The sequence below is a fragment of the Mesocricetus auratus genome, unplaced genomic scaffold, assembly GCF_017639785.1.
Source record: "Mesocricetus auratus isolate SY011 unplaced genomic scaffold, BCM_Maur_2.0 Super-Scaffold_100011, whole genome shotgun sequence".
Taxonomy (NCBI): domain Eukaryota; kingdom Metazoa; phylum Chordata; class Mammalia; order Rodentia; family Cricetidae; genus Mesocricetus; species Mesocricetus auratus.
Genome location: NW_024429195.1, coordinates 69,059,951 through 69,085,235, shown reverse-complemented (window position 1 = coordinate 69,085,235; position 25,285 = coordinate 69,059,951). Strand labels below are relative to the sequence as shown.

The 25,285-nt window shown below is 41.4% G+C and overlaps 1 protein-coding gene across 3 annotated transcripts in view; it reads left to right on the top strand.

The window, feature by feature from the left end:
* The window catches only part of Poc1b (POC1 centriolar protein B), a 103,822-nt gene that overhangs the window by 40,728 nt on the left and 37,809 nt on the right, over window positions 1-25,285 (top strand). For all 3 annotated transcript variants that reach the window (XR_005880510.1, XM_040754990.1, XM_040754991.1), the window contains exons 5-9: window positions 4,532-4,639; window positions 4,770-4,885; window positions 11,758-11,891; window positions 14,967-15,035; window positions 15,909-16,061. Coding sequence is in view for 2 of the 3 variants with exons in the window: in XM_040754990.1 (XP_040610924.1) it covers window positions 4,532-4,639; window positions 4,770-4,885; window positions 11,758-11,891; window positions 14,967-15,035; window positions 15,909-16,061 (580 nt within the window). In the remaining variant the exon portion in view is untranslated. The remainder of the gene's footprint in view (window positions 1-4,531; window positions 4,640-4,769; window positions 4,886-11,757; window positions 11,892-14,966; window positions 15,036-15,908; window positions 16,062-25,285) is intronic.

Below are 25,285 nucleotides of genomic sequence, written 5' to 3'. Positions count from 1 at the left end.
AAATTTCCTGTAGGCATATAATGTGTTTTTGATCAAGTCTAAACCAAACCCCTGCCTTCCAGTTCTTCTCCTAGGATCATCTACATCACAGGAGCACGGCCCATGCTTTCCTTCCATTTAACGTTTGGGTGGGGCCAGGAAGATAACTAGTGTGGTAAGCGCTTGATATGCAAGTGTTAGGACCCGAGTTTGACTCCTGTAAAAGCTACATGTGTATTTGTCATCCTATCACTGAATAGGAGGAGGCAGGGGGATCCCTGGAGTTCATTAGCCGGCTAGCCTCACGCGCGCGCACACACACACACACAAATGGAATGGGGATTACATAGGCACTATCCAAAACTTTCAGTGCTTTTGCACAAGCTTGCCATTAGAAGAAATTTATTATTTACCTTTTACCAGAGAGTTGCACACAGTGGTTCAGAATTTTGACTGTGGAAACAACAGCGTGGCTCAAATCTGGACCCCTTTCCTTATTCCTTGTATTATTTTTCTATTGCTGTGATAGAACACTGTGCCCAAGGCAACTTTTGGGAGAGTTTATTTGGGCTTACAGCTGCAGAACGTTTGATTCCATTGTAGCAGAGACGGCAAGGTAGCTGGAGAGATCACATCTCGAATAAGCACAACGTAGAGAGAACCAACTGGAAATGGCACAAGTGTTTAAACTCTCAAAGCTTGCCTCCAGCAAGGCCACGCCTCCTAAACACCGCCACCCCTTTCAAATAGAACCTCCAACATGTACCCATTCATATACATGAGCCCATGGGGAAATGCACATTCAAACAGCCACATTGTACTCCCTGGTGCCTATAGCTTTAGGGACATATAATAAAGCAAAATATCACAAAGCAATTTCTTTTTTTTTTTTTTTTTTTTTTTTTTTTTGGTTTTTCGAGACAGGGTTTCTCTGTGGCTTTGGAGGCTGTCCTGGAACTAGCTCTTGTAGACGAGGCTGGTCTCGAACTCACAGAGATCCTCCTGTCTCTGCCTCCCGAGTGCGCCACCACCGCCCGGCCACAAAGCAATTTCTTGATTGTAACCTTTTGTAAAATCAAAAGGCAAATTGTGTATTTCCAACATGTAGTGGCACAGAATACATTGCCATTCCAAAAAGGAAAAATGGGCATAGTGAGGAAATACTGGGTGGGGGTCTTTCCCTGCGGTCACCCTTCCCTTTATTTCAATGCAGATCTGGCCTCTACTAACTGGTGCTTAACTGCTTATCGCTTTCAGAACAAGCCTTAACTGCAACATTAGTTTTCTGTACCCTTTTTCTCTTTACATTGCACATTTTGTATTTCTTTCTTCCCCACTTGCTCTTTTTCACTATAGACATGCATAACAGTCAGTAATAATATCCATGTCACAGATATCAATATTATGTTGCTTCCACCAAATAAAGTAGTTCATTACTTTTTACTTTAGCCTCAGATGAATTCTAAGGACAACAGCCAAAAGAATGTACATTCTCTGACCAAATATTACAGAAACAGTCTCTAGGCTAACTGTTAGTATTGTTTGTTCCCCTCTGGATACCTCTTGAGCTGGGCCCCACAGTCTGCATTGGCCTCATCCTACTGGGTTGACCCATTAAGCTCTGCTTACAGATTCAAACACATTTCTAGCACAAAGTTCCAGAATCTTTTAATATTCTTCCAGTAAAGGACGTGGTTGAGTTGTGAACAATGACACCCCACTCCTGGTACTACATTCTACATTAGTTACTTTTCTGTTGCTGTGATAAAACACTGTGACCAAGGCTACTTATAAAAGAAACACTTTGGGGCTGGAGAGATGGCTCAGAGGTTAAAAGCGCTGACTGCTTTTCCAGAGGTCCTGAGTTCAATTCCCAGCAACCACATGGTGGCTCACAATCATCTATAATGAGATCTAGTGCCCTATTCTGGCATGTAGATATACATGCAGGTAGAATACTGTATACATAATAAATAAAATCTTTAAAAAATAAAAGAAGAAAGCTGGTCAGTTGTGGCACACACCTTTAATCCCAACACTTGGGAGGCAGAGGCAGGCGGATCTCTGTGAGTTCCAGCTTGGTCTACAAGAGCTAGTTCCAGGACAGTCTTCAAAGCCACAAAGAAACCCTGTCTAGGAAACTATCCCCTCCCCCTCAAAAAGAAGAAGCATTTGTTTGAACTTACAGATACAGAGTGTTAAGAGTGCATGATGTCAGGAAGACCATGGTAGTAGGCAATAGTTGTAGCACCTGGAGCAGCAAGCAGAGAGCTCACATCTTGAACAAGTCAAACCAGAATAGTACAATGGGAAATGGCATGAGTCTTCGAAGTCTCAAAACCTCTACTTATCGGTATACTTCCTCTAATAAGACCACACCTACTAAACGTCCCGAACCAGCACCACCAACTGGGGACCAAGTGATCAAATACGCTGTGTATTTGATTTTTGAAATTTGAAATAGGAAAAATTCTCATTCAAGCCATTACACCCCTTTATGTGCCTCAGTTTACTCATCTGCGTATGGAGACAATCAATAGTACCTATTTTATATGATTGTTTTAAATATTAAGTTAGTTTCTATAGGTGAAGTGTACTAGAGTATACCATTCTATGATATGGGCTCAATAAATATGGATAAGATAGGGTGATAATGGTGGTAGATTTGATCAGTAATGTCATCAAAATATAGCTCAGTGGAAGAGTGCCTGCTTACCATACACAAGGCTCAGATTTTGATCCCCCACCAGAATTAAAACAACAACAACAATAAGAAGAATAAGATTATTTGCAATTGGATCATTCCAGTTGATTAGAGGTTTTAGAATTACTTCCTCTATGTGCTTGGAATAACTTCATGTCTTTTGTTATTTAAGACTTTAATATTAAGCAAGTTTTCAAAAATAAGACTTATTAGGAAATATGATAGCTGGGTGTGGTGGCATACACCATTAATTGCAGTATTCTGGAGACAAGAGACAGGTGGCTCTCTGTGAGTTCAAGACCAGTGTGGTCTACATAGAATTCCAGGGCAACCAGGATACATAATGAAATCTTGTCTCACAGGAGGAGGAGAAAAAGGCTATTTGAATTGATTCCTGCTTAATTTATATTTATTGTGAAAATTTTAGTTCCAGAAAGATAAATGAGTCAGTTTTTTTTTCCAAGTCCATGTCAGATAAGGCTTCCTATTTGAAATATTTCTGTGATACTGTTCCCCATATTTGGGTATTTCTTGTGTATTTTCTAGAGGAAAGTTAGTAAAATATTACTTGTCATTTTAAAATCATAGAAAACTATTAGGAATTAAATATTTTCTTCCTTGAAGGATTATATTCATTCATTTTAAGAGATTACTTCACCCAGAGCTTAACAATATTTGTGTATGTTTTCTTTTTTACATGGTGAATTCAGAAGTGTAGGTTTCAAAGTTTCATAAATTATTTCTAGGTCTTTCTTAGGAATAAGTTTGGGTGCTGGAGAGATGGCTCAGCAGTTAAGAGCACTGACTTCTCTTCCAGAGGACCTGGGTTCAATTCTCAGTACCCACAAGAAGGCTCACACCTCTCTGTAGCTCCAGTTCCAGGACTTTCGGCATTCTCACACAGACATGCGTGTAGGCAAACACCAATGAACATTAAATTTTAAAAAATTACATATAAATTTTTATGTATGTAAAAGAGAGAGAGTTAGGAGTGCAGAGAAAACAAAATAAAACCTTTACTTATATCCCACACCCAAACTAAAAATTCAACGGAAATCTGGACTTTGGACTGGAGTAAAACTACACATAAATGCACTCACTGGTCTGTGGACTGATTTTGTCTTTTCTAAGCTTTGCTGCTGCTGAAATACACTAATAAGAAAGCTGTTGTAGTTTCCTATCTAAACTTCACTTCATTTTCTGTTTGGTTTCCAGCTCTCCTGACTTTAAAGAGCAATTATTGTTACAAATAAAGAATAAATATGGAAAACAGTGTAGGAGCAGTAGACAGGGTCTCTCTCTCTCTCTCTCTCTCTCTCTCTCACACACACACACACACACACACTGGGGTGGTTAGAGTGGGACAAAGCTGTTGTTGTAATTGACATCTGAGTCCAAGTCTAGGAAACCATTGGGCCTTTTTTTTTTTTTTTATAACAAAAGCTTCACTACCAGGTTGGTGGAGTGAGTAGAAAAAAGTAGAAAATTGAAAACAAACAAGAAATAGAGTACTTTTAAAAATGCAGGGTATTTGGCTTGAAAGGAGTGCAGAGTTGAGTCAAAAACCTCCAGGACAGCCACAAAACTGAATTAATTATTTAATATAAACAAACAAAAAAGGAACTTGGTTAGTCTATGTGACATGTTTGGTCTTTCAAGGGTCTCCAGTGTTTGTCATGGTAATAAGTTGTTGCAAAGATATTGGTTGCAAAGTGTAACTTTGCTGTATAGTCCATGTAGTGTGGTGACAGTGGCCTCTAATCTGTTTAGCCTGACTTGTGTGTGGTGTGGAGATGTGTGATGTCGATTATCCAGAATTCCTCACATGGAAAGTCTTCCTCTTTCTAGATTCTCACCGGATGGAAGATTAATCGTGTCATGCAGCGAGGATAAAACTATTAAAATTTGGGATACTGCAAGTAAGCAGTGTGTTAATAACTTCTCAGATTCTGTAGGGTAAGTTCATTCTCTTTGTCCATTTATACATATCTGCTTGCCAAGGAGATAACTGTATTATACACAATTCAAACTTTAAAATGAAGGGAAAGAACTTGAAATGTCAAGCCATCCTATTCTTTCTTCCTAGATTTGCAAATTTTGTGGACTTTAGCCCTAATGGTACATGCATAGCTTCAGCAGGTTCTGATCACACTGTGAAAATCTGGGATATAAGAGTGAACAAATTACTCCAGCACTATCAAGGTAATGGTTCCCCCAACCAGAAAGGAGTTTCACTCACTATCCAGTGGCTGGTGCGAGAAAGGCCTGTGGTTGACTTTAGATCTCTACATGGGGGTCAGAGGCTGCACTTGAACTGGCTAGAGAGCAGAGTAGGTGATTCCCATCAACAAAAGAAACAAGATGAGGAAGAGAGGTACAAACGATGTTTATTTTATTTTACGTTTTAATGAAAAACAGAGAGAGAAAATGTGTTCAGTGTGGCCATGTTGGGGAGGGAAACAGATAAAGGACCAGTCAACCCCCAAGTCTGTCTTGGGGTAGTGATATGAGCTTCCAACTTAGGCAGAGGATGGAGTAAGGCAGGTTACAAGGATCCATGCAGATTGAAGCAGTCCTGACCAGGGTGTCCATGTCTGAGTCTATAAAGGAGGCAGGAAAGCCCTTCTCATTCCATTGCTGACTGGACAAATCTGCTTCCTACATTCATTTCCTTTCTGCCCCATTGTGAGGCTCGCCTTCATGGATAATTATCCTCACCTAGGAGATGGATCTGTTCTGGGAGGTTTTGTTTTCCCAGAGATCCAAGCTGACTACATGTTTAGGACATGTATGTGTTGTATGATTTTTTTTCTTTTGGGGGGCCCACCGTCCAGCTCCCAAATGAATCACATACGGAGGCCCGTTCTTACTTATGAATGCTCCGCCTTAGCTTGGCTCGTTTCTAGCTGGCTTTTCTTAATGTTAATTATCCTGTCTACTTTTGCCTCTGGTCTTTTCCTGTTTTCTTACTTCTGTAAGTCTTACTCTTACTCTGTGGATTGCTGTGTAGCTGGGTGGCTGAGTGGCTGGGTAGCTGACTGGCTGACCCCTGGCATCCTCCTCCCCTTGTTCTCTTGCTCCTCCTCTTCCTCGTTTCTTCTATTTCTCCTCTCTTCCTGTCAGACCCACCTGTCCTTGCTCCTGCCTCCCTATTGGCCGTTCAGCTCTTTATTAGGACTATCCAGTGTTTTAGACAGGCACAGTAGCACAGCTTCACAGAGTTAAACAAATGCAGCATAAACAAAAGTCACACACCTGAAAATGATATCCCCCAACATGTATGTGTTTGTGTATGTCTTTTCAGCCATAGTTAAGGAGACTGACAGATACAAAAGAGGGCCAAGATCCCAGGCTTTCAGTTGCTTGTGGCCCAAATGAGGTGACATTTTAGCAAGAGCAGCTTGTAAGCTCCCATTTCAGGTTTTCCTTGTGTTTAGGTATTTCTCAATCTTGAAGGAATTAGTGTGTCTGGCCAGTCTGGCTTTGTAGGTTTTCTTGGCTCAGTAATAAACTAGCACTTGTGAAGAGAACAGGCTGTAATGACTGGACATCCATGTGAAATGAGCCAGATGTTTAAGTCTAAAAGTGGAAATCCCAATAGAAAATAGAATGCTGGTATCCAAAGCCAAAATAGATCCAACTAAATAAAATCTATAGGGAGACATCTTCCTAGCTAATTGCTGAGTATAGACTACTAAGAACAGACTCTAGTGAAAGGGAGTTGGTGTCAGGCAACCATGCTTAAGGATTGTTTCCCTATGTCCCTTTGGCTTAGTTGCTTTTGGAAGGACTCCCACAAGTAACTTAATTTTAGTTGTTCACTTTAAGAGAGGGTCTTCTATGTAGCCTAGGCTGACCCCAATCATGAGCCTCCTACTTTGCCCTCCTAAGGGCTGGGACTATAAGTATGTGCCACCATGCCTATTGTGACTTTATTTTGACTCTGAATACATCTTCCAGTATCTAGGAACAATTTTCTCTGAAGGCATGACTGATTAATCATCTAGTGATTTCATCTTAACTGTCCCTAGTCACTTGGATAAGAGCTGTCCCCACTGATCTGATCTGATCCTGTGTCAGGTAGGGGAGGGGAGATGAAATATGACATGGAGCCAGTGTCAAAAGACTCCCTAAATGCCACCCTTCTCCTTTGAAGCCAAATTCAAGGAAATATAAGAAGCATAAGAGAAGCCGGGCGTTGGTGGCGCACGCCTTTAGTCCCAGCACTCGGGAGGCAGAGGCAGGCGGATCTCTGTAAGTTGGAGGCCAGCCTGGTCTACAGAGTGAGTTCCAGGACAGGCTCCAAAGCCACAGAGAAACCTTATCTCGAAAAACCAAAAAAAAAAAAAAAAAAAAAACCAAAAAACAAAAAAGAAGCATAAGAGACCCTTAAGCTGGAATTCATTCTTAATTTAGTTCTATCTGTCCTGTGGGTGATACCCTGACACCCTGGCATCTTGATAATGCTTAGGTCATTTTGTTAGAAGATGTTCTTATACATAATATTAGCAGATAATGGTCAAAAAAATTTTTACAAAGAAAACAGAAGTAACTACCAACAAGAGCAAATATTGAAAGACATGGGATTCAAAAATAAGTGCACACTAGGGTCATTTCCTCCTGAGTTTGGGTCTAAGTGCTTTGGACAAGAATCAAAGCTGAGCAAATACTCATTTAGAATACCATATGAAGTTGAGAAATTGACACTGGAGCCATGGCTCAGGGGGTAAGAGCACTTGCTGATCTTGTAAAAAGACCTGGGTTCCCTTCCCAACACCTACATGGCATCTCACAGCTGCCCCAAACTCCAGTTTCATGGGATCCAGTACCCTCTTCTGGCCTCAGTAGACACCAGGCACACATACAGTGCACTTACATACGTGCAAACATAACATTTCCACATACAATTTCAAAATAAATCTTTTTATAAAAAAGGAAACCAAGCAATTGACAAATAATCTCATTGCATTCAGCATTATAATTGACAGTGTTATGACCATCAAACTGTCCTAATTCTTTGCTCAGTAATACATTTCAATTTGTGTCCACTGAAAGAATGGTGTAACTTATCAATAACAGGCTACTTTATATATTAAAAGTTCTGTTTAATTTTTTCTTTTATAAGTTTTTTTGAGATTATAATAAAATTATTCCCCTTCCCTTTCCTGCCTCCAAATCCAAATTTTCCCATAAAATCTCCACCCCACCCACCCAACTCTTGCTCTCTTCCAAAGCATTGCTTCTTTTTCTCTAATCATTGTTAACCATATGTGGGTGTGTTACTAAAATCATAAATATAACCTGCTCAGTCTGTAACATGCTACTTGTACGTATACAACACAACTCTTCCATCTAAGGCTCAGGGGTCATTGCAGAAGAGGGAGCGTAAACATTCTTCTAAGAGCCAGAGGAACAGGAAGTTTGCTGTGATATGTGTCTCCTAAATATGTCAGAAGCTACACCAGTATGGCAGCCTAAACATGAGCTGACAAGGATGACCCCAATATTCTGGCTAGAAGTCATTTTGTCTTCTAAGGGTAAACTAAGATTTTCTAAATAAAGTAGATGGACTTGTTTGGAGATGTCCCCTGTAGGCGGAGTTTTTCTGTGTCCCAGCAGTGACTCCCAAGTAACCACAAGAGACTTAATATTATTTAATAAGAGCTCGGCCAGTAGCTCAGGCTTATTTGTAGCTAGCTCTTAGAACTTAAGTTAACCCATTTCTATTAATCTGTGTGCTGCCCCGAGGCTTGTTTATCTCATGTGCATACTTCCCATCCTGTTCCCTTGTCTCCCAAGTCCTTACCATCAACAGAAAGCAGCGTTCCTGTGTCCAGAGATTCATCTTTGTCCTTAATGCCAACTCTTTTTTAAAGTACATTTACTAAGAACAGAACAATAAGTTTTCTAAAGTCTTACTATTCTAGACATAAAGAGTTAGGTTCTGTTCTTACAATGTGCATTAACTTTTGACCTTAGAAAATCCTATAGACAAATTTATATTTTGAAACACCTTTTCCAAAAGCTTTTTGAAGTAAGACAATTGGCTTTTTGCTTTTTGTTTGTTTGCTTGTTTTTTAGCTTTACTCCCTAGCATCCACCCTCTGCTCTTGCAACTTCTTCCCCCAAATCAAAGCTAAATTTAAAAGATAAACTAAAACCAAAACAAAGTCCCGGGTGTTGGTGGTGCACGCCTTTAATCCCAGCACTCTGGAGGCAGAGGCAGGTGGATCTCTGTGAGTTCGAGACCAGCATGGTCTACAAGAGCTAGTTCCAGGATAGCCTCCAAAACCACAGAGAAACCCTATCTTGAATCCCCCACCCCCTAAAATAAAAAGGCAAAAATGAAAGAGAGGAGAGAGAAGAATCTTGTCATGAAAGCTGTAGTTTTTGTTGTTTGTTTATTTTGGTTTTTTTAATACTAAGAAATAAGCTGAGGCAGAGGCAGGCGACTCTCTGTGAGTTCGAGGCCAGCCTGGTCTACAGAGTGAGTTCCAGGACAGCCTCCAAAACAATACAGAGAAACCCTGTCTCGAAAAAACCAAAAAAAAAGAAAAAAAGAAAAAAGAATTCACCCTTCAAGCCTTACCTAAGCAGGCATCAACGGCTTGGTTTTAAAATGACCTTCCCCCTCTTCCTTCACTTCCAGCATCTACTTTTAACTCTTAAAAGGTCTTGCTAAAAAGATCTTGAAAAGCTACTTTTTTTCCCCTTTCAAAATAACAAAACAAAACGGTAGCAGCAGCAGCAAAGTAGAGAAATGGGGGGGTGAGGCGGTAGACAGACAGTGCCGCAACTACTATAGATTTATGTAGCCTAAAAATCACCCCAAACGTTCTCTTTTATACATTCGCATTAGACATGCCAAGAATGACAGTTTTGGTGTGTGACCTTTTTTATTTATTTTGTCCCTGTTTTCTTTGTCCTTTGACTAGAGGCTCATCTTGGAAGCCAAAGTGAGTACAGATGCTAAGCAAGAGTTTAGGGACAGTAAGGTGTAACGTTTAATAATGACTCCTTCTTTGAGTGTCACCAGTGGGACGGCTAGCCCCTCTGACATGTCTCAGAAAGCCCCGACACCAAGGAGTAGTTCAAAGGAGCACCTCTTAGTTGAACTGTTGGAGTCCTTCCAAGCACAGAATGTGCTTTGTGGTTTCCTGTGAGACCTCAGGACAGCACATGACCTGATACCCCATCAAGACGCCAGTCACCCAGAGCCGGTCACGGGGAGCATTTGTCTCTTCTGTTCAATCAGCTTCTAACTGGCTGATTGCTATAGCCATCCAGTTTTCATTAAGCCAATTATTATAGACTCTAATAGTGTAAAAAATATATGGTACACAAAAGATTTGTATGATTCACGGTGCAATCTTAGATGAGCCACCAAAAGCTACAGAGAACACGCGAGAATGCTCCCCGAGGGTTCCGGGATAGCACAAACTTTATATTCCATGCTTATGCAAACTACAAAAAGATATCCCAAACACCACTATTTCTTGATATACCTTATATACACTTCCTGCTAGTTACCAACACAGAATTATAGAACTTAGCCATCCCTGTCATAGTGGACAATCCCCAAATGGTTTAAAGACTCCATAGTGGCTCAGAAGACAAGGGACCACAGAGATTCAAATTAGTTCAGAAGGAACCCAGACAGCTCAAAAGAGCCTCCAAACTGACAGGGAGCAGAAAGGGGTGTGGGCGCTAAGGTGCATTGATTGGGAGAGCTTAAAGTCAGCACTCAGGGCCTGAAGAAGCCAACCACTCCCTTCTCCACCTCGACAGATCCAAGCAGACAGCCAAAGTGGGAGATAAGAAAAGTTCCTGGAATGCAAGTGATTCCAGCCGCTGTGTGGGACCACCAGTCTCTCCTCTCCATCCAGGCTGCACTTGCTTGAGTGGCTGATGCCAAAAAGGTGTCTTTGTTCTGCTTGACAGAGCTGTATCCAGAGCTTTCAGGGCGACTCCTAAGAGCTCGGCTTGGCCACACATCCCCAGTGTGCCAATTAAAGAGGTGAAGAATACCGAAAAGCAGAGTGAGATGTGCCCAGAGTGCCGCATTGGGAAGAGGAATAGATAAAGGGTCTGGTGTCATGTCTCCCGACCCATCCATCTTTTAAAAGGGACTTTAAAACTGACTCAGGACTGTAAAAAAAGAAGTTACTAGGTAGCTTTCAAGCTCTGGTTGTCTGCACTGTGTGAGAGTCAGTAGGTGATGTAATCCCGAATGAATGGGAATAACTGACGTGGAGAAAACAGCTTCCTTCTGTGTGGGTGCACTAAAGCGAAAGGGAGAGCATGGTCTTGGTTGCTATTAGCCAGATATTAAGTCCACATCGTTGTTGTGCATGGAAATAATACCTGGCACTTATTTATTCCGTGATTTCTATGTAGCAGATAAACAAGCAAACCCTGACACTATTTCTAGTAGGCATCATTACTCCTTTCGTTCTAAGGGTAAGAAAACTGATGGAAATAAACTTAAAACCGAGGGACAACATCGAGTATAGAAAGTGTGCTTTTTGGACTGTCGTATTATACTGCCTCCTAGTGGAAGGACAGTGTCCAACCGTGAATTCTCATACTTAAGTCTGGGCTGTCCCTCACACTCACCTCTGCACTCCTTAATCCCAAGCCCCTGATTGCTCTTTACATTTAATTTGAGGCTGAATTAGAGAGCTTATATGAGCTGACAATAGTCAGCTATTAGTTATTTTGGTAATATAGCCAAAGACTTTATAGCTGTGTGCCCAATAAGATTCTCTTCATGTGACACACTCTCCTTTCTGAAGTGACTCTGTCTCATTAACTGGAAGCTTCATGCCATGTGATATCAGGATACGTAACTTGTTATGATTTTGCTGTGACTGAGATGCTGCCTCTGGCTGACTGTTTTCACAGTAATGCTGCTAATACAGAAGAAAAATGCTCTGAAATTAAGAATCATTCTCTGAAAAAAATTAGCAAGATCATAAAGAAGTCAATTATATCAGATTACAGTTATGATGTTAAAGACATCATAAAGAAACCACTGTTTCCTGAACTTTTTGTGTTTATTTTCTTCAAATTAGTTCACAGCTGCGGTGTGAACTGTCTGTCATTCCATCCTTTGGGTAACAGCCTGGTCACGGCCTCTTCTGATGGAACACTTAAGATTCTGGACCTCCTAGAGGGGAGACTCATATACACACTCCAAGGACACACGGTATCACCTAAGATTTATTATTTTCTGGGGGTGGGGGAGTGGGGGTTAGTAATGTATGTTTGCTGCTACCCCTAGAATTTGATTTTTTTTTTTTTTTACTTTTAAGTTTTAGGAGTTTTTGGTTTGGTTTGCTTTTGAGTTTCGTTTTGTTGTTGTTTTGTTTTTGAGACAGGGTTTCTCTGTGTAGCCCTGGCTGTCCTGGAACTTGTTCTATAGACCAAACTGGGCTTGAACTCACGAAGATCTACCTGCCTCTGCCTCCCAAGTGCTGGGATTAAAGGTGTGTGCCACCACTGCCCAGCATACTTCTAACTTTTTAATCTCTAGAAGCAACTCTTAAAAATAATATTTATTGTCTTCAAAAACCTGCCAAAAAATAATAATATTTATTGCAACTTTTCAAAACTAGTGACTTTAGCCATTCGTTAATAAATACTACATCTCTGTCAGTGTGTAGCACAGGCTGTACTGCTTAGATGGAGTATAACACACACATGCACACATACACACACACACACACACACACACACACACACACACACACACACACTGGATATTATATAGAGAATGCTAGTCCACCAGCTCTGACACTGAGCTTCTCTCGTCTCTCCCCAACCCTCCTTTTCTTTTTTTCTTTTTGGTTTTTCGAGACAGGGTTTCTCTGTATTGTTTTAGAGGCTGTCCTGGAACTTGCTAGTAGACCAGGCTGGCCTCAAACTCACAGAGATCCGCCTGCCTCTGCCTCCCGAGTGCTGGGACTAAAGGCGTGCGCCACCAACGCCCGGCGCTCCAACCCTCCTTTTCTAATCTGATTGGTGAGTTTAGGAGAAATTCAGCTATCAGAACCTAGCACCTTCTGCGCCCTGCCCTTGACTGGGAGCCAGCCCCTGCTGCTTTGCTCTGATAATTCTTCTGCAAAGACTTGTCTTCATCCAGTGTCGCCTGTAACTAGGCCACCACACCCGGCTCATTGTGAATATTGTTTCTAGAACACTCACTTGCCTTCCAGCTTGGCAATAGTCTGCTTTTAACAAACTTACTGGAGAGAAAGCTGATGTTTTGGCTCTGGTAGTCCTTACTCTTTTGTCTTATTTCTCAGTTGGTTTATAAAACATTGATACTCTTTAAGTCTGTAAGTCTTATGGATAAATATTCAAAGGTGTAAACTTTTTAGAACAAATTCTTTGTTTTCTGCCGTATGCACCGGGTATTTTCTTTTAGGTAAATATCAGCTCTTCAGTATCTCAAAATAGAACGGGCTTTGTGGTCTAGAAGAGAAAGCTTCTTCCTGTCTGATGTGTCCTGCACAACTTCCTGCTCTGTTCTTTTGTTCTACAACAAGATTAATGCAAAGCAGAACCAGCTCAGTCCCATGGAGACACATGCGTTTAGGGAAAATAAATACAACCTCTAACAATGGCTAAGTAATACTACATAATTAGGAAAAAGATAGAACAGCATTTAGGAGAAACACTCTTTGCACACAGATAACATTTTCATCTAGAGGTAGAGGTGTTTGTGAGCTATAACCTAGGGTGCCCTAGTTACTTTCCTGTTGCTGTGCTAAGAAACCCTGGCAAGCGGCTGCAGAGAGAGAGGGCTTGCTCCATTCCAGTTCCAGAAGGGGTACAGTCTACCTTGGCAGCAGGGACATGAGGTCAGCCTGTCACATTGCATTGCTAGTCTGGAAGCGGGGGGGGGAGGAAAGGGAGGGAGGGGGAGGGGGCATGAAGTGGGACCAGGTAATAGAATTGCGAGGCACGCCTCCTGAAGACTCCACACACACCCCCAGACAGCACCATGAAGTGTTTAAGCACAGAAACCTACAGGGTGTAGGGGGGGGGCACTTGGCATTCAGTGCATAACTCAGGGCATATGTGAATAAAGCAAAACGTTTTCTCCAAAACTTTGCGTATTAGTTTAAGTGTATGTTAAAAAATAAGTGTTAGTATTGACTGGCCTCACGCAAAGGACCCATGTACAACTTCACAGGAACTGCTCAGTTCTAAGTGCTTCTTATCTCCGTAGGTAATTTCAGTAACCTCCCCACTGGCCTCCAGCTGTTCTGGGCTGCTCATCCTTCTGGCTGCACTGCTGACTCTTACTACCCGTGGTTCTCCTCCGTGTCCTGCTCTTAAACTTGAAGTGGCTCCCTGTAGCCTGCTTCATAAGAGGGTGCCCTGTGGAGCCTGTTACGGTCGAGAAATGGCCTGTATTTATGTACCCTCAGTGCCACCACTTCAAATCGTTTATACAAACCAGAAAGTCAGAAAAAAGTTTAGCAGAAATTCTTACCAGTTTATGCACGTGCAAGCTTTTCTTTAAGGGAGAAAGAGCCATCCCTTCCTTTGCTTATTGTCACTTACTTGTGTTCTGACATGCTGGACGTGTCCATCGGACACTAGTCACTGTGTGACAATTTAGAGCACAGAAGTGGCACTCAATTTTGTTGGCCATGAGAAAACAGCTCTCAATCTCTTTACTTCCCTTTGTGTTTTAGGGCCCTGTCTTTACCGTTACATTTCCTTTATGTCTCAGGACCCTGTCTTTTCTGTTACATTTTCCTTTGTGTCTTAGGGCCCTGTCTTTACTGTTACAATTTCCTTTGTGTCTTAGGGCCCTGTCTTTACTGTTACATTTCCTTTGTCTCTTAGGGTCCTGTCTTTACTGTTACATTTTCCTTTGTGTCTTAGGGCCCTGTCTTTATTTATTTTTTATATTTTATTTTTTTAAATTTAAATTTAAATTAGAAACAAGGTTGCTTTACATGTCAATTCCAGGTCCCTCTTCCTTTCCCTCCCCTTAGGGCCCTGTCTTTTTTTGTTTGTTTGTTTGTTTTTTGTTTTTGTTTTTCGAGACAGGGTTTCTCTGTATTGTTTTGGAGCCTGTCCTGGAACTCACTTGGTAGACCAGGCTCGTCTCGAACTCACAGTGATCCGCCTGTCTCTGCCTCCTGAGTGCTGGGACTAAAGGCGCGCGCCACCAACGCCCAGGCAAGGCCCTGTCTTTACTGTTACATTTTCCTTTGTCTCTTAAGATCCTGTCTTTACTGTTACATTTTCCTTTGTGTCTTAGGGTCCTGTCTTTACTGTTACATTTTCAAAGGATGGAGAACTATTCACATCAGGAGGTGCCGATGCCCAGGTTTGTACATCATTGATTTGGATCGAAGGATCCGACTTACATAAAGTGATCTTTGATGTCTTTAGGACACTCATCACTGGCTAGCCCGTGTATCTTGAGATGATGACCAGTGGGTTTTTATGTTAGCTTAGCGTTGGGTTTGCTGTCACATAGCTGAAATAGTTCCAGTTGAATAGTTAAGAATTCTGCAAGTATTCTCTCTTGCTATATTTTATACTTAAATACACTTATTTGACACTGAATGTCCAGTTTCAGTGCCCTTTTACCCAAGTTACTGCCTAAGATTTTGTCTATACTTGTTATTTCTTCAAATGTTGAGCTGCCTGAGGGTTATAAGTTGAAATCATTGACGAGGCAAATCTACATTTACATGAGATGACCAAAAGCCATTCATAGCCAGTTATTGAGCAAAATGAATGAAGACAAAAGCGTGGTATGGGACTTTTGGTGAGGCAGAGAGAAATGTTTTCAGTTTATAAAATATTACCTAAGTAAGAATTTGGTTTGGTTTGGCTTAGTTTAGCTTTGGGTCTGGGTGGTATTTTTGAGACAGGGGCTCACTGTATATCACTGCCTGGCCTGGAACTCATGATAAAGGCCAGGCTGGCCTCAAACCTACAATGATCCTCCTGCCTCTGCTCCCCAAGTGTATATCCCACACACCCAGCTCAAAGGAGTTTTAAGTCGGGCATGAAGGCAATCCAGAATGCTAAATCTCCTCCTTGCCATGCCTAAAATGTTGAAGAGCAGTGACAGACATGTGTATCTCTCTGCACATAGACATTGTTCTGACTGTTCGGAGCACCTTTGGCTGTTTGACCTTTTGATTTCATATGCTGGCCAATAACTACCAACACCATTGGCTCTCTGTAGGTCTTGTTATGGAGGACTAACTTTAATCAGTTGCACTGTAAAGATCTTAATAAAAGAAACCTCAAAAGATTGCATTTTGAGTCCTCACCACACCTTCTTGACATCTACCCACGATCACCGCATCCCCACCAAGAGAAAAAGGAGATTATTGAAGTGAGTATGCTATGTGTATTTGTCCTACATTTTATCAATTGCAGAGCTGGTATTAAACTTGAACCCGGTGCTTATAATTGTACTGATTTATAGAAAAGCCCAAAACAATAGAGCTTTGAAAAAGTCTGTTGCTTTCACTACAAAAATAAAATCATAGCTGTACAGTGTGTGCACTAATGTGAATAGCTTTTGGATTCACTTCTTGACGGCTCAGAAATAAAGCTAAAAATTATGTTGGCAGTAGTAGAAACGAGAAATTAAATGTAAGGCTGCAGAGTCTGGACTTGCTTCCTGGCCAGTCACTTCGGGAGAGATGGTTTGAATATCCTGAGAATAGGACTAAAATACAAGCGTTTTTTTTTTTTTTAATTTTAAATAGCTTGTTTTACATGTCAATCCCAGTTCCCTCTCCCTCCCCTCCTCCCGCACCCCCCTCCCTGCCATCCCCCCCCATCCTCCCACCCTATTGCCAATTCCTTCTGCATAGGGGATATCTAGAGTCTATCATTTCACTCAGGGTAGGGTCCAGGCACTTCCCTAAGAGTCCAGGCAGAGAGAGCAACCCTCTTTGTGTTATGAACACACAATGTCTGTTAGTATTCGAGGGATAAACACTGATCCACTGCTCAGGATTGGTAGCCCAGGCCTCCTCACTGACTCTCACATTCAGGGGTCTGGATCGGTCCCATGCTGGCCTCCCAGCTGTCGGTCTGCGGTCCAAGAGCTCTCCCCTGTTCGGATCAGCTGTCTCTGCTGGTTTTGCCAGCCCATTCTTTGCCAATTTGCTCATCGCTCCTTTCTGTCACTGGGTTCCTTGGGTTCTGTTCAGTATTTAACTGTGGGTGTTTGCCTCTGCTTCCATCAGTCACTGGATGAAGGCTCCAGGATGGTTATAGACATCAAGTGCACTATCAGGAATGGTCATTCGAGGTGGTCTCTACACTATTGCTTAGCTTGCCAATTGGTGTTATCCCTTTAGATCACTAGAGGTCACACTGGTGCCTGATCTGTCTTCTAACCTATGATTCCCTCTTCCCCCTATCCTACACCCCCCAGTGAACCTTCCTGTTCCTCCACAACCTACTCTCTCTTCCACTTCTCCCTCTCTCTATTTCCCAGGTCCCCCTCCCCCCCCACCCCTCGCCGTGTTCCCCATCTGTTCAGAGGATCTTGCCTCATTTCTCTTCTCTTGGGTACTATGCATATCTTTTAGGTTCTTTCCTGTTTCCCAGACTCTCTGTCAGTGGAAGTGCAGACTGGCACTCTCCTGATCCATGTCTAAAATCCATATATGAGTGAGTACATACCATGTTTGTCTTTTTGTGATTGGGTTACCTCACTCAGGATGGTTTCTTCCAGTGCTATCCATTTACCTGCGAATTTCAAGATTCCATAGTTTTTTTTTTTCTGCTGAGTAATACTCCATTGTAAATGTACCACATTTTCTCTATCCACTGTTCAGTTGAGGGGCATCTAGGTTGCTTCCAGATTCTGGCTATTACAAATAATGCTGCTATGAACATAGTGGAACAGACATCCTTATTGTATGAATGGGCATCTTTTGGATATATGCCTAAGAGTGGAATTGCTGGGTCTTGTGGTATATTGATTCCCATTTTCCTGAGGAATCTCCATACTGATTTCCAAAGTGGATGTACGAGTTGGCTCTCCCACCAGCAGTGGAGGAGTGTTCCTCTCTCTCCACATCCTCTCCAGCATAAATTGTCTTTGGTGTTTTTGATTTTAGCCATTCTGACAGGAGTAAGATGGTATCTCAAAGTTGTTTTGATTTGCATTTCCCTAATGGCTAAGGATGTTGAGCACTTTCTTAAGTATCTCTTGGCCATTTTAGCCTCCTCTATTGAGAATTCTCTGTTTAGTTCTGTACCCCACCTTTTAATTGGATCCTTTGGTGTTTTGGAGACTTGCTTCTTGAGTTCTTTGTAAATTTTGGAGATTAGCCCTCTGTCAGAAGTGGGGTCAGTGAATATCTTTTCCCATTCTGTGGACTGCCTTTTTGTCTTTTTGACTGTGTCCTTTGCCTTACAGAAGCTTTTTAGTTTCAGGAGGTCCCATTTGTTAATTGTCGATCTTAGTGCCTGTGCCACTGGAGTTATGTTCAGGAAGTGGTCTCCTGTACCAACTTGTTGAAGAGTATCTCCCACTTTCTCTTCTAAAAGTTTCAGTGTGGCTGGATTTATGTTGAGATCTTTGATCCATTTGGTCTTAAGTTTTGTACAAGGCGATAAACATGGATCTATCTGCAGTCATCTGCGTACCAGTACCCAGTTATGCCAGCACCATTTGTTGAAGATGCTTTCTTTTTTCCATTGTATAGTTTTAGCTTCTTTGTCAAAAATCAAGTGTTCATAGGTGTGTGGGTTAAAATCAGGGTTTTCAATTCGGTTCCATTGGTCTACCTGCCTATTTTTGTGCCAATACCAAGCTGTTTTCAGGACTATAGCTCTATAATAGAGCTTGAAGTCAGGTAGGGTGATGCCTCCTGAAGTTCCTTTATGTATAGGGTTGTTTTGGCTATCCTGGGCCTTTTGTTTTTCCATATAAAGTTGATTAATGTTCTTTCCAGGTCCTTGAAGAATTGTGATGGAATTTTGATAGGGATTGCATTGAATCTGTAGACTGCTTTTGGCAAGATTGACATTTTTATTATGTTGATCTTACCAATCCAAGAGCATGGGAGATCTTTCCATTTTCCGGTATCCTCTTTGATTTCTTTCTTTAAAGACTCAAAGTTCTTGATATACAGGTCTTTCACTTCCTTGGTTAACATTATCCCCAGATATTTGATGCTGTTTATGGCTATTGTAAAGGGTAAGGTTTCTCTGATTTCTGTCTCAGTCACTTCATCGTCTGTACATAATAGGGCCACTTATTTTTTTGAGTTTACCTTGTATCCTGCCACTTTGTTGAAGGTGTTTATCAGCTCTAGGAGTACCCTTGTGGAGTTTTTCGGGTCACTTATGTAAACTGTCATATCATCTGCAAATAGTGAAAGTTTGACTTCTTCTTTTCCTATTTGCATCCCCTTTATCTCCTTTTGTTGTCTTCTTGCTGTAGCTAGGACTTCAAGTACAATATTGGAGAGATATGGAAAGAGTGGATAGCCTTGTTTTGTTCCTGATTTTAGAGGAATTGCTTTGAGTTTCTCTCCGTTTAGTTTGATGTTAGCTGTTGGTTTACTGTATATTGCTTTTATTATATTCAAGTATGTTCCTGTTATCCCTGATCTCTCTAGGACCTTTATCATGAAGGGGTGCTGGATTTTGTCAAAGGCTTTTTCAGCATCTAGTGAGATGATCATGTGGTTTTTCTTTTGCAGTTTGTTTATATGGTAGATTGCAATGATAGATTTTCTAATGTTGAACCATCCCTGCATTCCTGGGATGAAGCCTATTTGATCATGGTGGATGATTTTTCTGATGTGTTCTTGAATCCGGTTTGCTAGTATTTTATTGGGTATTTTTGCATCGATGTTCATGAGGGAAATTGGTCTATAGTTGTGTCTTTGTGTGGCTTAGGTATCGAGGTAATTGTAGCCTCGTAAAAAGATTTTGCCAGTGATCCTCCTGCTTCTATTGTGTGTAATACTTTGAGTATTGGAATTAACTCTTCTTTGAATTTCTGGTAGAATTCTGCACTGAAGCCATCCTGGCCTGGGCTTTTTTTGTTTGGGAGACTTTTGATGACTGCTTCTATTTCATTAAGGGTTATAGGTCTGTTTAGATTGTTTATCTGCTCTTGATTTAGTTTTGGCAAGTGATATCTATCCAGGAAATTGTCCATTTCCTTTAAATTTTCAAATTTTGTGGAGTACAGATTTTCAAAGTATGCCCTGATGATTCTCTGGATTTCCTCAGAGTCCATTGTTATGTCCCCTTTTTCATTTCTGATTTTGTTAATTAACATGCTCTCTCTCTCTGTCTTTTGGTTAGTTTGTACAGAGGTTTGTCTATTTTGTTGATTTTTCTCAAAGAACCAACTCTTTGTTTCATTGATTCTTCTCAATGTTCTCCTGGTTTCTACTTGATTGATTTCAGCCCTCGATTTGATTATTTCCTGGCGTCTACTCCTCCTGGGTGAGCTTGTTTCTTTTTGTTCTAGAACGTTCAGCTGTGCTGTTAATTCTCTAGTATGACTGTTCTCCAGTTTCTTCATGTGGGCACTTAGTGCTATGAACTTTACTCTCAGCACTGCTTTCAAAGTGTCCCATAGGTTTACGTATGTTGTGTTTTCATTTTAATTGAATTCCAGGAAGTTTTTAATCTCTTTTTTAATTTCTTCCTATACCCAGGGATGGTGCAATTGAGCATTGTTCAATTTCCATGAGTTTGTAGGGTTTCTGCGATTTGTGTTATTGTTGAATTCTAATTTTAATGCATGGTGGTCTGAGACGATACAGGGGGTTATTCCAGTTTTTTTTGTATCTGTGGAGATTTGCTATGTTTCCTATTATGTGGTCAATTTTAAAGAAGGTTCCATGTGGTGCCAAGAGAAGGTATATCCCTTTGTGTTTGGGTGGAATGTTCTATAGATGTCTGTTAAACCCAGTTGGGTCATAACTTCTATTAATTCCTTTGTTTCTTTGTTAAGTTTCTGTCTGGAGGTCCTGTCTAGCGGTGAGAGCGGAGTGTTGAAGTCTCCTACTATTAGTGTGTGAGATTTTATGTGCAATTTGAGCTTTAGTAATGTTTCTTTCACAAATGTAGGTGCCTTTGTATTTGGGGCGTAGATGTTTAAAATTGAGACTTCATCTTCATGGACTTTTCCTTTGATTAATATGAAATGTCCTTCATCTCTTTTGATTGATTTTAATTTGAATTCTAGTTTGTTAGATATTAGGATTGCTACACCCGTTTGTTTCTTGGGTCCGTTTGATTGGAAAAATCTTTTCCCAACCCTTTACCCTGAGATACCGTCTGTCTTTGATGTTGAGATGTGTTTCTTGTATGCAGCAGAAGGATGGGTTCTGTCTTCGTATTCATTCTGCTAGTCTGTGTCTTTTTATAGGCAAGTTGAGGCTGTTGACATTGAGGGATATCAATGACCATTGATTGATGATTCTTGTTTGTGCTTGATTTATTGGTAGTGAAGTTATTTTGTGTAGTTTCTCCTCCCTTTTTCTTTTGGTGTTATGTAAAGTGGGATTATATATTGCCTGTGTCTTTGTGAGTGTAGTTATCTTTGTTGGGTCTAGGTTTTCCTTCTAGCACTTTCTGTAGAGCTGGATTCATGGACACGTATTATTTAAATCTGGCTTTGTCATGGAATATTTTGTTTTCTCCATCTATGGTAATTGAAAGCTTTGCTGGATATAGCAGTCTGGGCTGGCATCCTTGTTCCCTTAGCATTTGTAGGACATCTGTCCAGGATCTTCTGGCTTTCATCGTTTCCATTGAGAAGTCAGGTGTAATTAGGATAGGTCTGCCTTTATATGTTACTTGGCCTTTTTCTTTAGCTGCTCTTAATATTTTCTCTTTATTCTGTAGGTTTGATGTTTTGATTATTATATGGCGAGGTGACTTCTTTTTCTGGTCCAGCCTATTTGGTGTTCTGTAAGATTCTTGTATTTTCATAGGCATATTCTTCTTTAGGTTAGGGAAGTTTTCTTCTATGATTTTGTTGAATATGTTTTCTGTACCTTTGAGCTGTATTTCTTCGCCTTCTTCTATACCTATTATTCTCAGGTTTGGCTTCTTCACGGTGTCACATATTTCCTGAATATTTTGTGTTAGGGATTTATTGGTTTTGAGATTTTCTTTGGTTGACAACTGTATATCCTCTAATGAGTCTTCAACACCTGAGATTCTCTCTTCTATCTCTTGTATTCTATTGGTGATACTTGCATCTGTAGTTCCTGATCGTTTACCCAGCTTTTCCATTTCCAGCATCCCCTCGATCTGTGTTTTCTTTATTGTTTCTATTTCAGCTTTCAATCCTTCAACTGATTGAGTTGTTTCCTTCATTTGTTTGGTTGTTTTTTCTTGGTACCTTTAGATTTGTTTATTTCTTGAATTTTCCCCCCCATTTCATGGATTTTTTGTTTGTTTTTTCCTCTATTTCTTTAAGAGATTTCCTTGTTTCTTCTTTGAGGGTCTCTATCATCTTCATAAAATGATTTTTAAGGTCTCCTCTGCTTCGTCTATGTAGTGCTTTTCAGATCTTGCTGGCATTGGTTCCCTAGATTCTGGTGGAGTCATGTTGGTCTTTTGATTGCTGAGTGAGCTCTTATTCTTTCTTCTTCCCATTTCTTCTTCCAGTGGGTGCTGGTGGGGTCTTTCTGTCTTCACTGGTATCCTTCCTTCCTGAAGCTGACTGGGATCGTTGGAGTTTGGGCCCTGGAAGAGCTGATGTCTTTTCTGTGTGGGCGGGTCTTCTGGATGCCAGGAGAAGCCCGGATTATCGAGGGGATGGGGGTCGGGCGGAGGATGGGGAGTGTCCCCCCAGAGACCCAAGCTCACCTAGCTGGGATCGCCCACAAGCGTTTTTATAACAACTAATGAAGCAGGTTTCCAGGAACTTTTTATAGCCAAACAAACTAACAAACCCACCTATAAACATTTAAAGAAAATAGTTAGCATTAATATAATTGAGGCCATATTAATGATTGAGAACATTTTACTGCTTGCTTGTACACACGCACACACACACACACACACACACACACACGTATATATGTATGTTTACCTTTACAGGCCTGCAAGATATCTCATGGGTAAATGTACTAGCCACACTAAGCCTTACATGATCTGAGTTCAAAAGAGAGAACTGATTGCCCTAAGTTGTCCTCTGACTTAAACACACTTCCTAAATGAATACATTTTTTGTAATAGTTTATCTTTCTAGGAGTGGTTTCTTGGATTCTCACTTTAAATACCATACTGGCCTTGAATTCAATAACAATCCTCCTGCCTCAATTTTCCAAGTATTAGGGTTACAGGCATGAGCCACTATTGAAGTCTTTTTGTGATTATTCTTTGAATGGAAGGCGTTTGTTGATGTATTCCCCTATTTCAGCCCATCAATGTACTCCCTTCAAAGAAAAACCCATTTTTGCTGAATCCTTAGCTCCTGTTAGGCTTGTTAGATGATCTTTTGCGGTTCTTTTTAAGTCTGTTTCTGTTGCAAGAGCTGAGATCAGAAATCACCATTTCCCTGGTCATTTGAGTTTGCTCATTTGTCATTACAAAGCTTTGATTTTTAAGCATTTATTTTGCTTCCTTATACTGTCTTATTGTCTTGCTTTTGAGATGAGGTCTCGTGTCACTTTTGAGATGAGACTGGCCTTGAACTCACTTTGTAATGGAGGATGACTTTGCACTCCTAATCTGTCTGCCACTGTGCCTTCCCAGATGCTTCTACCACCAGCACTGAGACTTTATCTGAATGCAGGACGCAGTAGCCCAAGTCACTCCCCAGGCACCTCCAGTGTCCCCACCTCGGTCACATCTTTAAACCTGGTTTCATCACTCTTGGTGGTGCTCAGGCCTTTCTGCTCCCCTCACTTGAAGCATGTGCACCCACACTCTGGGTGTTCTTCCTTCTTTGCTTGTTAGGGGTCTCAATGCTGGCTCAGACTGACCTGGGACTCCTGGGACTTCCACGTGGTCACCATCACACCCAGGAAACTCCATCTTAAATTTTATCTAAGCCAGCTGCATTTGGAATTTCTGCTGTTATTTTTTATCAGCAGTGTTAATTTTTCAATTCTTTTCTTTATTTTGTATCCTTTTGAACAATATTCTGAGTATTAATCACTAGGCTTTTTTTTTTTTTCCGAGACAGGGTTTCTCTGTGGCTTTGGAGGCTGTCCTGGAACTCGCTCTGTAGACCAGGCTGGCCTCGAACTCACAGAGATCCACCTGCCTCTGCCTCCCGAGTGCTGGGATTAAAGGTGTGCGCCACTGACGCCTGGCATTCACAGGGCTTTATTACATGTTCATACTTACTTTGTCATCATTATGCGCACGCGTGTGTGAGCACATGTGCATGCACTCTTGTGTGTATGTATCCTCTTCAAGGCCACTAGCATGCTACAAGTGATCCACCACAGAACGACATTCCTAGCCCTCATTTTCCCTTTCATTCTTTGAACAAAAGAATATAATTTTTCAAAAGAATCATTTATTCTTATTTCATGTGTATGGGAGTTTTGCCTGTGTGTATGTGTGTGCCATATGTATACATGCCTGTAGAAGCCAGAAGGGAGTGTCAGATGCCCTAGACCTGGAGTTACAGGTGGTTGAGAGTTGCTGGGTGATTGCTGGGAATCAAACCCAGGTCCTCTGGAAGAGCAGCCAGGGCTCCTAACCACTGAGCCATCTCTCCAGACGAAAAATGTAATCTTTTTCCTCAGTTGTTGCAGTTGTTAAGTGTGTTGGTTGATCTTCTGTGATCACATAGAACATAAAATAAATACGGAGATTTTCCTTGCATATCCTTTTCTTGTGCTACCAAAGCTCGTTTTTGGCCCTTGATGGCCTTTATTTTAGCGTTTCTATGGCTTGGCTGTGCCACTTACGTGCTACCCACCCGCAAGATGTGTGGTAGAGCTACATGTTCCCAGCTGAGGGGTAGTTCCCTGGCATCATGCTCTCCAGACCCAGACACAAGCAAGCTGCATGCTCTGTGGTTTGCTCTCAGCCCAGATCTATGTGAGAGAGGTAGACTTTGGGCTGGAGAGATGGCTCAGAGGTTAAGAGCACTGGCTAGTCTTCCAGAGGTCCTGAGTTCAATTCCCAGCAACCACATGGTGGCTCACAACCATCTATATAATGAGATCCCATACCCTCTTCTGGTGTGCATGCCAGAACACTGTATGCGTAATAAATAAATAAATATTTGAGAGAGAGAGGAGAGAGAGAGAGAGAGAGAGGGAGAGAGAGGGAGAGAGGGAGAGAGAGGGAGAGAGAGGGAGAGAGGGAGAGAGAGGGAGAGAGGGAGAGGTAGACTTTAAAACGTCAACAGGTTGACTGAGCAGCTTATTCTGACTCTTTAATTGAGAGCCCTGAAACCAACCAGACTCCTTTGTGTGATTCGGTCAGGATGACCCAGACTGTGCAAAGACACTGGACGGGCTTTCCACATGCACACTTATATGCCTATTAAAGGTCTTTTCATCATGGAACCAGAGGCCAGTTGCACGGCGCGTCTAGCGGAGAATGTGTCAACATTTTATGTGGCCCAAGAAAGTTGACTGCATGTAC